Genomic DNA, 15,550 nt, shown 5'->3' with positions numbered 1-15,550 from the left:
ATAAGGATGAGTCGAGGACTAAGGTTGTTTCTGCAGGAAAAACTCAAGGTGAAGGGACACATGCTTGCAGTGTGCCAGAGTGGGTCATACGCCAAAAAATGCACCCAACGTGAAACAGCATGCTAATTACTTTACCAGTTTGTAAATGTTGTGATCAGCTATTAATCTATTATTAAGTAGGAAGGAATTTAATTAAATAATAGTTACTGAAGAGATGGTTTCCCAGCTTGCACCAGTGTGGGTTATATTTAACATATAGTTAAATAGTTATCCTTTTAGTTTTCAGCGTGGCAGCTTTCATGTTAGAGGCTGCTTTTGATTATAAACATGTGTGCACTTCATGCTTGCTCTTCCCACCATTAGTCTTAGCTCTGTCAGCCTGGGAGATTTGCTTATTGAGTTTAGAGGTTAGCGCTGTCCTTGACATGTACTGCTACAATCCAACTATAGTGAGTCATCAAAGCTAATGGGGGAAGCATGGACAATTTAATCTGGACTGGAGAGCTCTTGATCTCCGATGGTGCCCACTCAGTAGGCCTTTGTTGTCAAATAGAGCACACCCATGCCTGCCCACTCAAGATGTTAGGGGCAGATTTCGGTGGCAAAGCATGGCAGAGTGCTATCCACCAAGAAGTGGTGTTTGATACCAGTTGTGGAAGCCGGCAATCAGTGTAGAGCTGGTTGGAACGGGACTGCATTCTTTGTCATGGTTTCAGGATAAAACTTATGAACGGCACCTGCTGCACGAGGCAGGAATTAGAGGAGGTTCTGCTTTTACAGTTCAGCATTTTGCAGGCAGAACAAAAAACATTTGAAAGTGTGGTTCCAGGCTGGCTGAGGCATGCAAAGAAAAGAAGTGGAATGGGCAAACCATGCAAAGACGTGCACATTCAGTGGCACAAATAGGCCCTATAACACCAAACATATGTGTAATATGAAAAATGCATACTATTAATGTTAATGCAATCAGGTGATATTCCCTCATGCTTTGTTTGCTTAACAATATCACATGTTTTTTGTGTTTGGTTTTTCATTTGCTTTTACAGAAGAACAGGTGGTTTTTAAAGGCACTCGGTGGTGTATAGTGTTGACACACTGACTGTTTCTACAAAAGAAAGCAACTCAAATGCAGACGCCCCTCTGATGCTTTTGGCCAATTTGAGCTCATGGTGTGTGCTCGCTGGGGTAAACTAGTGGCCTGGCCAAAGAGCGCAGTGTTGCTGAACACAATTAAGCCAACACAGGTGAGATGATTCTCAAATCTCTATATTAAAAGATATTAAAAGCTTCAAGATCAGTACTGTTTTATGTGAAACATTACCATTTGTATGTTGTGTTTTGTAGGATGTCATGGGCCAGAGACCTCTTTCCAGGCAGAGTGGACGAGCGAAAGACAGCGTGGGGAGAGCGCAATGGCAAAAAAAGGAAGGACAGCTCGTCACTATGCAACCCACGTTACATGAGCTGCCTGAGGGACCCGGAGGACTTGGAAACCCCTAATGCTGCCCCTCAAAATTACCACTGTGGGGCAGGCACCAGTGGGAACAATTTTGGCCTGCGCTGTGGCTGGCAGGAAGACCACTATGGGAAACGGATGGTTGGTGGTGGAGATCTGGGTCTAAAGGCTGTGAATCTGGGCTTCGAAGATGGTGAGCTGAAGGGTAGGAAAGAGGAGGAATTAGGACAGTTCTCTGAGGGTAGCTGCAAGACAATGACTGCCGCAGACTGTTGTATGCAGGTCGTGCGGGTTTTTCAATCCAAGAAATTTCAGTCCACCAAGCTGGAACGTCTTTATCAGCGGTACTTCTTCAGGCTCAACCAGAGCTCTCTGACCATGCTAATGGGAGTTCTGGTGGTGGTGTGCGTTGTTATGCTTACCTTCCACTGTTTCCAACCTGAGTCAAGCCTCACACCTGGCTACATCTCAGTACTGTCTGTGGCCATGGCTCTTTTCCTGGCGATGATGGTGGTGTGCAATCGCAACGGCTTCCACCAAGATTACATGTGGATTGTGAGCTACCTTGTGATCGGGGTACTGATTGTAGTGCAAGTATATGGGATCGTCAGCGTGTCCCCCCACAGTGCATCAGAGGGCATCTGGTGGACAATGTTCTTCATCTACATTATCTATACCTTGTTGCCAGTCAGAATGAGAGCTGCTGTGCTTAGTGGAGCTGTGCTGTCCATCGTACACATAGTCACCTGGTATCTCAGCAAAGACAATAAGGATAAGTTCGGTTTTTTTAAACAGGTAAGTGATGACAATAATTCTAGAATAGATGGAGATATGCATTTATATTTAATCATTTGTGAGCAGTTGATGTGGTTATTCTTCCTTTATATTTAATTTGATGTTATTTCAACATCCATAGAGCAATTGTTCAGCTGAATATTTATTTCAAAACATTCGGTTTGAGTTACTTTCAAACATCATTTATGTTTTATATTGTATTATTTTTTTCAGTTTTTGACTTTGCTTCCACGTGTGACCGGTGTGTTTTTGCGTTGTGTCTAACAAAGAAAGGTAAAAGAAAGAAAGACCTCCAAGTAAATAACTTGCTCGCCTCAGCTCCTACAACCAAATACAAACAGTGGGGAAGAGGGTTAGCTCAACCCATCACAACTTCCAAGCTAGCCAGAATTATATATTCATGCTAGCATTAACGGCGCCTAAAACACATTTGTGGCACACACATACTACACATTTATAGCATCTAACAAAAACAGGCACAATGATGACAATAATTGAACTAAAGACACACAATCAGAAACATCAGGGTGGCTAAATATACATTATATGTGTGTTGTACAGGGTCTGGAAAGAAATGACACCAACCTCTCCCACAGGGTAATTGTAGAAAAGGGGAGAGGCCAAAGGGGTACACTGTATTTATAGGGTTGCACCAAAGAAGAAGAAGGACAATGAGGAGGGGCTCCAACTGATAAAGAACATAACTACAGGCTTGAAGGTCCTAAAAGTCAGGTATAAACTGGAAAATAAAATTTGTGGTCTAGAACACATTTTGTGTAATTATAACAATATGTAATGTATGGCCGGGTTACACACGGAGTCAGACATGCTAGTAATTTTTAGAAGTGGTCTTGAGCAATAGTTCTCCAGGATTTCTGAAAGTCTTTGAAAGTTTTATCTTTGGATCGTGGCTGCTTTTTCTCTCACTTACAGTTCAGTCCTTGTACTTGACCACTTTCAGAGGAATGCTTGTTAAGCCACTTAACGCTGACCTATGAATAAGTAAAGCATAAAAAGGCCCCTAATTCAAAGGGTGAACCAGTGCTATGTCTAAAAACAATGGCTGGCTTAACAAAAAAAACAAAAAAAACATTTAAAGGCATTATGTTATTGCTATCCTGTCACAAAAACACATAAAATGTATTCATATTTCTTTAATGGAATCTATGAAAAATGGCAAAGATAGCACAGATTATGTTTGCACCAACAAGGTAAACTTGTCATATCTCGAAATTGTGTTCAGTGTGGTCATAAAAATTGTGAGAAAACTAGAGAATTTCCTGCAGACGAACAATCTCTGTAAGTCAGGAATATGAGATTTAGAAAAAAAAAAGCTTGAAGACCTGAAAGATGCACCTGTCCCTTCAGTTGGGATGTCTTGAGCAATAGCTCGCCAGGATTTCTCCCCCCCCCATGTTTTTTTGTTTTCACCCTCTTGAGCTATTACAGGGGGTATCCGGATTTGAACCGGAGACCTCTTGATCTGCAGTCAAATGCTCTGCCACTAAGCTATACCCCCTACACGAGAGCAGTACCTGGCTCCAAACCATTAACAGATGATCCCTCAACTGTTCGCCATCACAAATGATCTCAATGGAAGGGTGGCTGCCAAGAAGCTATTCTTAAAGAAAAGGCAGAAACAAGGAAATGTCTCAAGGAAAGGAAAGGAAAAGAAACAAGGAGAAAAGGCTGAGGTATGACAAATTGCACAAGAGCTGGCCTGGAATATCAGTGGGAACAGGTCCTATGGCGTGATGAATCCTAGTTACTAGTATGACACTAGCAGCCTAAGAGAGAATTTAAATGTATGTCTTTGTTCAAAATTCCCCTAAAAATTCACCCTAAAACTAAATTTGTCCCTTAACAAAGAAATTTGTCCGAAGCTTTTTTGTTAGGCTTACTCCTATTGGATATCCAATGGTAGTAATGACGCATTTTGCAGAACTCCAAGTTTTTTGGTTTGGTTCAACATCACAATTAAGTCTTTTTATAAATACATACATAAACAGGAGTACGGTTACATGGACCAATTTCTTTTTTACAGGAAGCTTCTGGGGATTTGTTTTCAAAAAGATTCATTATTTCTTAATAGCGACGGTCACGTCCACGTTTTGAAGCTGAGCCAGTATTATTCCCAGTAACTGCCTGTATATGAATGTTCTTAAAATTTGTGAGTAAACAAGACAAAACATCTCACACTTGTTGATTTGTGTTAGTCTGGGCCCGCTATTATCACGACACAAAGGAGTACAATGTTGTTACTGTACTCATCAGTGGAAACGGCCTACTTTTTCTTTCCATCAATATAGGACAAAACATTTTAAAGGCTCTTAACCACTTTTCCATGTCAAAGGTGATGTACTAAAAGTAGATGTTACTGTAGATCTCAGCAGTTTTCAAATGAGATTTTTAATGAGCTTACATTATGTGCTGTAGGGCAGCTACCAGCAGCTCTTTTGGGGTTTGTAGAAGGTCGTCTGGGTTGAATGAGCCCATTTAGCTACACTGTGGAGGAATATCATGATAATGTAGCATGGTGCCATCCAGGCCGCCAGTCCCTAAAACAAGGAGGCTATTGTACTGTAGTAAAATGAAATGGGGTGGGGTGGGATGCTCAGATTGTGCAATGAATTTTATGGAAAACAGAATGATTACTTCTTCATACTGGAAGCTGTGGGGAAAAACAAAACAGGATTAGGCACTTACAATGACTTCAGCTCCCAGCACACTGGAAATATTTCTTCATCACTTTTGTATGTTGGTTCCTTTTGTATGTGCTGTCAGTTACTCATTGATTTTATCACAATTTACACTGTGTTTGCATTAAGTGGATGTGCACCGACTGCACTATTAAACTGTACGTAGTGTTTTGTAAACAAAGTAGACCTCCAGTACAGAAATAGTGGATGTCCTTCACAGACCTGCAGCAAACCATTTTTTTATCAACTATTTATCCGAATAACCTTCGTTTCATTAAATTCATGTTATGCGCTGATAGATGTCAAAGTCACAGCCAACTTTCCACAACGCCAGTGTGTTAAGTTGTTTTTTATATACACGGTAAATGGACTGGTACTTATATAGTGCTTGTCTACTCTATGTGAGCACTCAAAGTGCTTTTTTACTACAAGCCTCATTCACACAGCTGCTTATTCTATGTCTAAGCTTATTTAATCTCACATTCACACACTTTCTCTTAGGGGTTTGGCGGGTCGGTGGCGTTTAGTGGGGTTCAGTGGGTTTGGTGGGATTTGGTGGGGTTCGGTATCCTGCCCAAGGAGACTTTGACATGCAGTCTAGAGCCAGGGACTCAAACATAGTAGACAACCAACACTACCTCCACATGACAAATTGAGAAAAGGGAAGATTTTTATATCTGCCAAACAGAAGCAAGCTGTTTGAAATTATTTTGATTTGTAGTGAATCAATCTCACCAACATGTCTTTAATTTATATTTTTATATTATTGGACTCTACTGGAATGGGTCTGCATAATTAGAGTTCAAAAGACTTCTTTATCCTATATCTTTATTCACTGATGTCCTAGACAGCCAAGAGTAGAGTAGAAAAAATGGTTGAAAACTGTATTTAGAGAACTTTAGGTTCACCTGTTCGCCTCCTTATTTACCGCAAACATCTATCATCAGCCAATCACATGGAAGCAGCTCAATGCTTTTAGGCATGTAGACATGGTAAAGGTGACCTACTGATGTGAAAACTAAGCATCAGAATGGGGGAAGAAAGGTCATTTCAGTGACTTTGAATGTGGCATGGTTGATGGTGCCACGTGGGCTGAATATTTCAAACCACTGACCTACTGGGATTTTTCATGCATAGCCATCTCTAAAGTTTGAACAACAGATTACTTTTAAAATTGTTACCTGGTCTGATGAATCTGAGTTTCTGCTGGATGATTTGCTAGGCCCAGAATTTGTCACGGATGACATGAAAATAGTGAGCCATTCTTTAATGTATCAAGTGTTTAGGCAGCTGGGAGGGACAGTTTCAGGAGATTTCAGTTGAGAAATTGTTTTCGGCAATTGTTCTTCCAAAAAAAAACCCCAAAACAAACAAAAAAAAAAAAAAACAACTAATGTCCCCTTCAGATCTCAACTGCTCTTGCAGTTCTCAGAGTTGTCTTTTTCATTGGTGGCTCTATAGGGGGCATCTGGAATTGAACCAGAGACCACTTGATCTGCAGTCAAATGCTCTACCACTGAGCTATACCCCCTATGCAAGACTTGCACCTGGCCCTTCAGATGATCTGTAAACTGTTCACCAATGCCCCACCACAAATGGTTTCTTCTTGACATCCACCCTGGTGGTGTAATGATGTGATTAACATTTTCTTGGCACACTTTGGGCCCCTTAGTACCCATTGAGCATCTAACAAACACATAACAAGTTTTCTTGCGTGGGCTGTTGCTGGAAGTCAAGGTCCCAGAAACTGCAGGAGGAGTGGAGCAGAACAAAGTCCAAGGTGTTTAAAGTCCAGTATGAAGTTACCACAATCTATGATCTATGATTGCTCTGTGTGTCATGGCATGTGCAGCCACCTACCAGGCCTTTTCAGAGCAGTTTCATGGAGATGCTGGTTTCCTTTTCCAGCAGGACTTGGCAGCTGCCCGCAGTGTCAAAATTACTGCTGGTTTGCTGACCATGTCATTATTGTACTTAATTGGTAAGCCAACTTGCCTGATCTGAACCTACGGAATATGGTCAAGAGGAACATTAAAAATATCCAAACTAGAAATAGAGCTGAGCTGAAGTCTGCAATCAAAGCAGCATGGGCTTCAGTAACACCTCAGCAGTGCCATGAGCTGATCACCTCCAGATCTGATATGGACTATTTTTTATTTTTTTTTATGTTTTTAATTTCTAAAAATAGCTTTTCCCATATAAATTTATTAAATTTAAATTTAAAAAAATAGATAAGTTCAAAAACATGTGCGGTCTGACCCTCTGTTACTGTCTTTCTCCACCAGTCATGACTATTAATCAACCAGATGAATGTGCAGCCATTATGAAGAAGGCAATATTGACATAACTCTACTGGTACATTGAGGTTATGTGTTAAGTGCTCATGTCCCAGAGTGTACAGCGTGACTACGGGCCCGTTGGTTTGATGTCCTGTTTAGCTCTGGCCCTGGCTGTTGCATTGGTCTTCTGATGATGTCCTGCTACCTTGCCTGAGGGTCTGGACCCTCAACACAACATGTTCCAGTTTTCTAAACAATCAATGGACATCAGACTGTTCCAATCTCTTTTTGGCTTTACTAAACATGGAGGAAATCACATTTTTCCTTCAATTCTGTTGTTGTATAACAGTGTAGCACACTCATTTTTGCATTTATCATTTCAAATTTATATGGATTTCATGACCAAGATTTCTTTGTTTTTAGCTTTAAAAAATGACATATTCTTTCATTTAATCAGCTCTCGGGTACTTCTCAGTTGTATGAATATTAAGGAATAATGTTCAGTCTGTCACTGTGTCTGTATCACACAACTAAGCCCTTACAAACCTCGGTTACTCTTCTTCTGGGACCTTATCGACCTCCACCCCATTGTGTGCCTGAGCCGTTTGTATTTTTCCTGCAGAGATATTCATGCAGAATTAGAGCTGAGAAGATGTGAAACTGATGATAACGAGGACAAAAGTGGTCTTTGTGAGGGACCTCCACTATGAAGCAGGAGGGGTGAGGGGTGTGCGGAGGTTCTGCTGGTGACAAGGGGACAGACACGGATTGAGAGCATGAAATAATGCTAGGCTGACTCACCATGCTTTAAATGAGCTGCTATTCTCTTTTTTTTTCTCTGAGTCATAATTCCATTCTTACAAAATCCCTCTCAGATGGAGTGGCCTTTTATTTCATAGCCGACAGAGACTGAGCTCACCCTACTCATGGGGATTGCTTCCATCCATAGATCTCCACATTTCACTGTGCTCTTCTGCTCTGAAGAGCCTCCTGAGACAACTACAAAGAGACAAAGGTGAGACTGTTTCAGGAAGAAGCAAGTTGTGCCGTTGCCCTGCAGATTCAGGGTTCAGATGGACTTCTGTCAGTCTTACAGGTGGTGCTGCCTGTTAAGATTTAAAAAGACTGTCTGCACAACATTTGTGCAACATTCTCTCAGGAATGTGTTGCATAATTTTTAGGCTTTGTTCATTGTGTTTTGTTGTGGCTCAAAAGGCACTTTGGACATCATTGGTTTCCTTTTTCTCACAAATCACTAACATTTCATTGCTTTGTCCTTTTTAATTACAGTTTTCGAACGAGGAAGAAGCATAGCATCTCAGAACATCAGATTTATTATCCAACTGACGATTTCCAAATTAAACCAGTGCCTGCGAAAGATTAACAAGCTGTATCCCTTAAACTCTAAAGCTTCTCTGTCAGTTAACAAATAAGTTATATATGTTAGTCCTCAGTGATTAAGCTGTTCTCATAATAACACGTTGTATCGCATCCATACATTTTACTTCAGAACAGTTCAGATGGCTTAATTTGTCTTCACTTTTATTGCTCACAATTACTTTTTTCTTTAAAAGGCTTTGAAGTGGATGACATGCTGTCTGAGTTCGGCTCAAGTTGTTGGAAACTCTTCTTTGATATTTGATGGGTTGAAATCCCTTCCATGTATTAACTTGGCAACTGAAGAGTAAATGTATTATTTCCTCATCTTCTGCTTACTGGGTTTTTCCACGCTTCATCCCTTTAACTGGGTTTGGTGTGAAGTCTGTTATGAGAACTTATGTGTTGTGCAAGCTGTTTCATTCCCAGGTCTTCACATCTGCTGGCGCCAAATGTAAATGATCATTTCCTGTCAGTATTAGTTGTTGTGATTGGCCTTTCTGACATTTCTGCTCGGCTACTGGATACTTAACATTATAATCTCAGATCCCTGCTCTAGCGTGAAAAAGAGAGAAACATAACTGTAGTTTTCAATAAAATTATGCAATAATCAAATAAGTTTGGGGGTTTAATTCAATTCAGTTTTATTTATATAACCACAACAATAGCCGCCTCAAGGTGCTTTATGTTGTAAAGTAAAGATAATAATACAAAGAAAACCCCAACAATCAAACGACCCCTTATGAGCAAGCACTTGGCAACAGAGGAAAGGAAAAACTCCCTTTTAACAGGAACAAACTTGTGATTGGTCGGACGGAGCAGCTATCTGCCGCGAGACAGGACAAAAAGACATACTGTTGAAGAGAAACAGAGATTAATAATAACTAATGATCAGTTGCAGTGTGGTGTAGAAAAACAGAGAGTGAAAAGAGTCGAGTTAAGATTATAATTTTAGCTCATAGTGCTGAGCACTTGCTTGGTGGTTGAAAGTAAGTAACAGCGGGCATTATTATAGCTATACTCCGTATGGGAGGTCATGTTCCTTATTCTACCATTGTTTCATTGGATCAGTGTTTCCAAGATCTATGATTGTATTGTATTATATGTGGGTCTAGGCTACACATTTTCATTTGTTTGCAGAAACAAACAAATATTTCCATAGACAAATACCAACTCTTTCACAGAGCAGTGGAAGCTGTGAAAAACACTACCCTTTGACACATCAGCACAACTAGTCTGCACTCTGCTGATTGTGTGGTGATCCGACACCTGAGGAAGAACCTGTTTCTTTTGCCAAATTGCTTTGGGGTCAGCGAATGTGGGAGTGGTGGAAACACACTGATCCTTCAGCTTAACACTGGTGAAATCTGTCAATGAAATGTTGCAAGCATGACCGAGGCATGCATAATGCATTTATGCCAGAACATTTGTGTTGCATAAGAAAATCCAAAAAGCAGCTACAACTTCAGCTACTTTAACCCTTTGAATTATGACGGGCGCTATGTCTGATATTCACGTGTAAGGAACAGCCTCTGCTCTCTGCTGCTAAATGAAAATTATAGAGATCGTCTTGAATTTAGATGGTACCAGCTGTGATGCTCAGATGTTCTTGAGTCATTGGTTCAAAAATATTACACATTACACATTTGCACTTACAAATACAATACAAGTTAAGTACAGAAAAACAAAACAAACAAAGAAAAGCCCAAAACAAAGTTAGACATGGATGTAAAGTCAGTCAGTGTCCCCATAGCTCTGCCACTTTATTGAGTCAGTCAGACTGCACTTTCATTCACGCATGATCATGAGACAAATAGAGATGTGTATTGTTGCCAAAGTCATTAAAACATTAAGCATGTCAGCAGTATAACCCTGTGTAAATAACTAATCAGATTACATCATTTGAAAATGATCAGACATGGTGAAAGATTTCATTAAAGACATAGTGAGCATGACTTCAGTATGTGTTCATGCATATAATACCAACACTTTTTACACCACTCTACTATTTGCTGCTGTTCATATACTTCAGTGAGCAGCCAGAAAAACTTAAGCCTTCATTTTCAGCCTGAGCTGTTTGGAGCCAATCGCATGTCCAGTATTACATACGTGTTTTGCAGTCATAGTACTGCACTTACTGCATTGGCCACAGTAAGTGCAATACACGATCTGTCTCTCAGCTTCACTTGCAGGCCTCGGAGCGCCTCCCTCCCTTTGCTGCTGTCAGATGGTGAGAACTCATCGTCAGGTACTTCACCTCCCAAACAATTCAGTAGCTGAAATAAAAGACCCCACCCGCCCACCCCTCACCCCCTTTACTCCCAACGCCACCCTATCAGAGAGGGAGAAAGTTGTGACTCATCCAGTTATTGTATTACAGCCAAAGGGAACAATGCGAACCCGGATAATTTTTATCACCATGGGTGGGAGAAATTAGGATTGACAATAAGTGAAACATTACTGTTAAAATACAGAGAGTGATAAGGGAAATAATAGCCAGGCTAATAATAGCTGTGTGAGTCAGGCAGGAGGAAGTGCAGGCTTCTAATAACAGTTCATGGTTTACTAACAACTTGGCTCCCTGCAAAAGTAAATACAGGGATTTGAGGCTGAACTGCCATGGCTGACAGCCAAGAGATATATATTAGGAATCCATTAGTGGTGTTAAATGTGCATCTGTGTGGCATGTATGCCCCTAAGCTTTTAAAGGCGGTTTTACTCTGGATATTGTTGAGTGCAGTACCGATCCCAGTGTTCGTGACAGGAAGGTGAATGGGTCTCTGTCAAAGGTCACGGTTACACTAGCCAACTGTCCTGTTATCCTGGCTAACTTGGTTACAGTTACAAAACTGTAACAGAGGCGACATATGTCAGGCTGGAGTGAGGAGGTACTTATAGGGTGAAGCTGTAATAACATGTTTGCTATCAGTGTACAAATAGGCAACACCTTCTTTCTAATAAAATAGGAAGAACACATGTCGAATGTAATAGACTACATAGATCCTCATTTATGCGCTGTGCTGTGTAATACTGTGTTCCAGCTGACCAGAGCAGATTTTTTAGCTCATGTCATCCAGTTTGTATGGATTTTTTTTAGGTTTAAATGACTGGGCCTCTGAGTATGCTTTTTTTCACATTTTAAGTGAATGTCATCAGATATAATAACAATACCCCAGGCCATGATTATAATTCACATCATCAGATTTAATCCAAATCAAGGTGAGCTCTGTCTTGTGTTCGTGCAAAAAGCTCAGAAAATATATGTTTTATGTTATGTTTCTAGTTTAATTATTATATAACTTCTGTGAATATGGAAGATTAAATAAACAGTCGCTTCCTGTTGAAATGGACAGAGCTGACCAGGACATTTCTTGTTGTACATTTCTTTGCGTTTCTCTAAAATCGTACTCACTTATACATCTATTCTCAAATTCTGAAACGATGCTCATGTTTTAGGCTTCATAAACGTGCCCCATGGCATTTCCAGAAATCAGCCCCAGGAGGCAAATGTCTTACATGCATGAGTTCAGTATCAGCTCATCCTTGACGGAGCAAGTAATGAAAGACAAGTCTTCACTGTTTAAACTATAACCTGTTCTTGTCCCAGTATTGATCTGCATACTTAGTAAAAGCCAGCGGTGTGTGATGTTGTTGAGCGAGAGCTGGGCGGGACAGTGGGCGAGCACATGCTTATATAACTGAACAGTTAAACTGAACTCATGCGTTTAGTTTGACCTTTGTGCACATTTATTTTAAAGTTGTTTAATGTTTCCCCCTTTTAATTCTCTCACTCCAGGCTAAAGACAGTCTTACCCAAAAAATAACAAACTTACCATGTATTACACAAACACGGTGCTCTGTATTTGCACTACAGTCAGTGCGACTTGGCTGCCATTTTCCTTCTTTTGAGCAATGCCTTGATATTAATGTTACATTGGTCTCTCTAGAGATGCAATGGCCTTTATGTTTTACATTATGTGCAAACAGAGATGAAATAGAAGCTCGAGCGGGAATTCCTGGATGTTCAGCTCATACTCACACACTTCAAGGTCTGACCTCTGTCACACAGTCCAGTCTTTGGGAGGAGGAAAGTGAACCGCCGGTTGGTTGGATAGTCTAATTGTCAGATTCTGTGTTCCTTCAGCTGCTGTGTTTTAATTGCAGCTGTGCCTGTGAGGGTCTGAGCAGGCAGGAAGTGGAGGGTTAGCAAGGACACAGCTGGAAAGCTGGAAGGAGAGGGTTGAGTCTAGTTCTACACACTGACCCCAGACCTCTGAGCAACGGAGACCACGGACACACAGCAGCTTGTGTGATTTGAACCACAACTTGGAGCTAAAATTCTTTTACGTAATGAGTGATAATTCAGTAAGTAAATGGGAACAGCAGTTGTTATGGTAATGATGACAAAATGGTTACAAAAAAGAAGGGGGGGGGGGGGGGGCTTTGTGTGATCCTCTGCTGAATTTGTGAGTTTGCTCAATTACCAAGAAATGAACAGTCTCCACTTTTTATGGTCTTTAATTTTTATTAATTTGACTGCATCTTTAAATTGCATATAACTTCCAGTAGTGATGAGGCCATTTACTTGCTCGTAACACTTCTGAACTTTTATAGAGACAGAAAATCTTGGGGAAGAGAGGAAATGGGGGGGCAAATAAAGGGTCCTGGAGCAAACCCAAACCGGAGATGTTACATGATATAATTTTTTAACAAAAAGGAAGTAATTGCTAAAAGTTGTGTGTCTGCTATTCTTTGTTGAGGGAACATCAATGTTCTCATTAACCACTCACTTCTTATTTGTGTCCAACTTTACCACGTGTCTCTCGTTTTCTTTAAAATCGTTATGACTTTACTGACTTGATATTACTTGCTGTCTTAGATTTTCTTCATGTCTGTCTTGAGCTTCCATAGATAACCCGAACCCAACATAAAGTGGCAAAAGAAGATTAGTGTAATTACGGCACGTTACTTGTACTGTATGTTTTACTCAACAAGGAATATTGTCTGGTAGTTTATAGTTCAGCCTGCTAACAGTAAATTGAAAGATGAGATATTGAAAATGAGGGACAAACAAGCTTCACAGTGTTTTGATTTGTGGAAAAACCTGTTGGTATTAAAAGAAGTGAGCGGGTAGTTTAAGCTGGCGGTTAGTTTGTTATAGTGAGTAATTCGAGGATAGCTGGGAGATTTTCCACGTGTTTTATTTTCCTCATGTAAGTATTAATTCAGGATCTGTTTATCTGGCAGATGTGCGGCCTGGGTCCAGCTCTATTTAGCTTCACGGAATTTGCTTCAGCGTTTCACAAAGATTCCTCCGTGGCCTCACTGGTCGCCTGAGACCAATTTTGGTTTGGCCGGAGTCATGACAAAAACAAAGCTCCGATTCCAGATGGCAAGAGCCCAAGATGGCAAAGAAGGCACCCCCACCCTTCAGCAACATCTGTCTTTATAAGGAATAGCATCTTTCTTAAATGAGTAATTACACAGTTTAGTGACAGCTGATTGGATCAGGTGTAGGCAAACAAAATGGGACAGTATTGTCTATTTTTACTACTGTGGTACCAAATGTTGTTTTGTGTTTTTGCAGGCTATGATCAGCAGCGTGTGACTGGGCTTTGCCGTTTATCTTTGTAAGACATTTTGAAAAGCTCCAGATGCCTATCAGAGGTCATGTGCTGGAGTTTAGTCCCCATGTCAACTGCAGTCAGTGTCCCAAGTGTTGACTTATGGGATGTAGCACTTTGGCCTTTTAAAGTTTAAGCTTTTTTGCTCAGGGTTAGTGAAATATCTGAACTTTTCTTTCAGGCTTTTTAGATACAACTGCATGAATCCAAGCACCGGCCAAAAGAAAAGCGCCTTTAACCAGCTGACTTATTTTAGTATCTGTGATTGACAGGTCCTAGTTTTTAGCTACTCTCGGTGTATTGTCCATGATTATAGTTACAATTTAATATGACCACTCTGTGGTTTACTGTTGCCTTCACTTAGCTAAAAGAGCAAAAGTAATGCCTGTACTGTGTAGATGTGCTGTCAAATGCCACAAAACTATATTTTATTGATCAGAAGAACTTTTATCTCACTTTTATCTCTTTTTGTTACTTTTTATCTCTTAAAAAAATGGACAAGGATGTTGTTGTCATAACTTGATCTGGGCACATGTGTGTTCCAGCATGCTTGAGCATGAGGGAATTGTCCAGTGGGATATTATTAAAGATAGAATGGATTTAGTGTGCGTTTGCCAAGCAGAGATCTTTTCCATCCCCATTCCCTCATTTGATTATTAGCATGCTATCCTTTTCTCTTTTTTTAACTTTATAAAGCACCTTGCTGTGAGCCGCACCTTATAAGCCAATGTTTGGTCTCCTTTTAACTTCACCGCCAAAAGTGCCTGCCTAAGTAGATGTGTAGGCAGGCTCATCTTTAAGAGCCAAAAGTCTGCAGGAAAAATGGTCAGGAGGCATCAGCGGAATATACTCTAAATCCAGATTAGTCGTTATAAAGAGACTGGCTCTGTGTTAATGGAGAGAAGCTGCTTTTCTGTCTTCACTGTTTAGGAAGGGTAGTGTCAGCCGGGGGTCTGTGCTAGATTTGGAGTTCTGGGTGATATGAGTGCAGCAGCAGACACAACAAGCTTCAGGATCAAAGAGCTGCCAGTCCAAAAGGACTCACACACACGCTCACGCACAAGATTTATTCAAAAGTCTCTGTGAATGCGTCTGCCTCTAATCTCTAAGCATATAAGTTGGCATTAATACAAGCTTTGTTCATCACGTTTCTTCACACTTCACTTTCACTCATTTATAGCTATCGGGCTGTTATATTGCACTACCCTTCTAGATGTAGTCAGTAGGTTTTAATAGTCCTGAATGCCTCGTCCCCTCTTGCATTTTAAGGCTTTCGCAAGCTTCAATAAATGCTGCACATACATTTGCATCCTATTTGCA

The 15,550-nt window shown here is 40.6% G+C and overlaps 1 protein-coding gene and 2 non-coding genes across 3 annotated transcripts in view; 1 reads left to right on the top strand and 2 right to left on the bottom strand.

Annotated features, from left to right (window-relative positions):
- adcy6b (adenylate cyclase 6b) overlaps nt 1-15,550 on the top strand; it is a 32,612-nt gene that overhangs the window by 1,268 nt on the left and 15,794 nt on the right. The window contains exons 2-3 of the mRNA XM_084916000.1: nt 1,047-1,244; nt 1,345-2,251. Of these exons, the coding sequence (XP_084772126.1) occupies nt 1,346-2,251 (906 nt within the window). The 5' untranslated portion in view covers nt 1,047-1,244; nt 1,345. The remainder of the gene's footprint in view (nt 1-1,046; nt 1,245-1,344; nt 2,252-15,550) is intronic.
- Nucleotides 3,699-3,770, bottom strand: trnac-gca (transfer RNA cysteine (anticodon GCA)). The gene has a single exon. It is a non-coding gene; the product is annotated as a tRNA-Cys (tRNA).
- trnac-gca (transfer RNA cysteine (anticodon GCA)) lies at nt 6,410-6,481 on the bottom strand. The gene has a single exon. It is a non-coding gene; the product is annotated as a tRNA-Cys (tRNA).

The sequence above is a fragment of the Perissodus microlepis genome, chromosome 20 (assembly GCF_051167445.1).
Source record: "Perissodus microlepis isolate ML-2025 ecotype Zambia chromosome 20, ASM5116744v1, whole genome shotgun sequence".
Classification (NCBI taxonomy): Eukaryota; Metazoa; Chordata; class Actinopteri; order Cichliformes; family Cichlidae; genus Perissodus; species Perissodus microlepis.
This window is presented reverse-complemented; position numbering and strand designations above follow the sequence as displayed.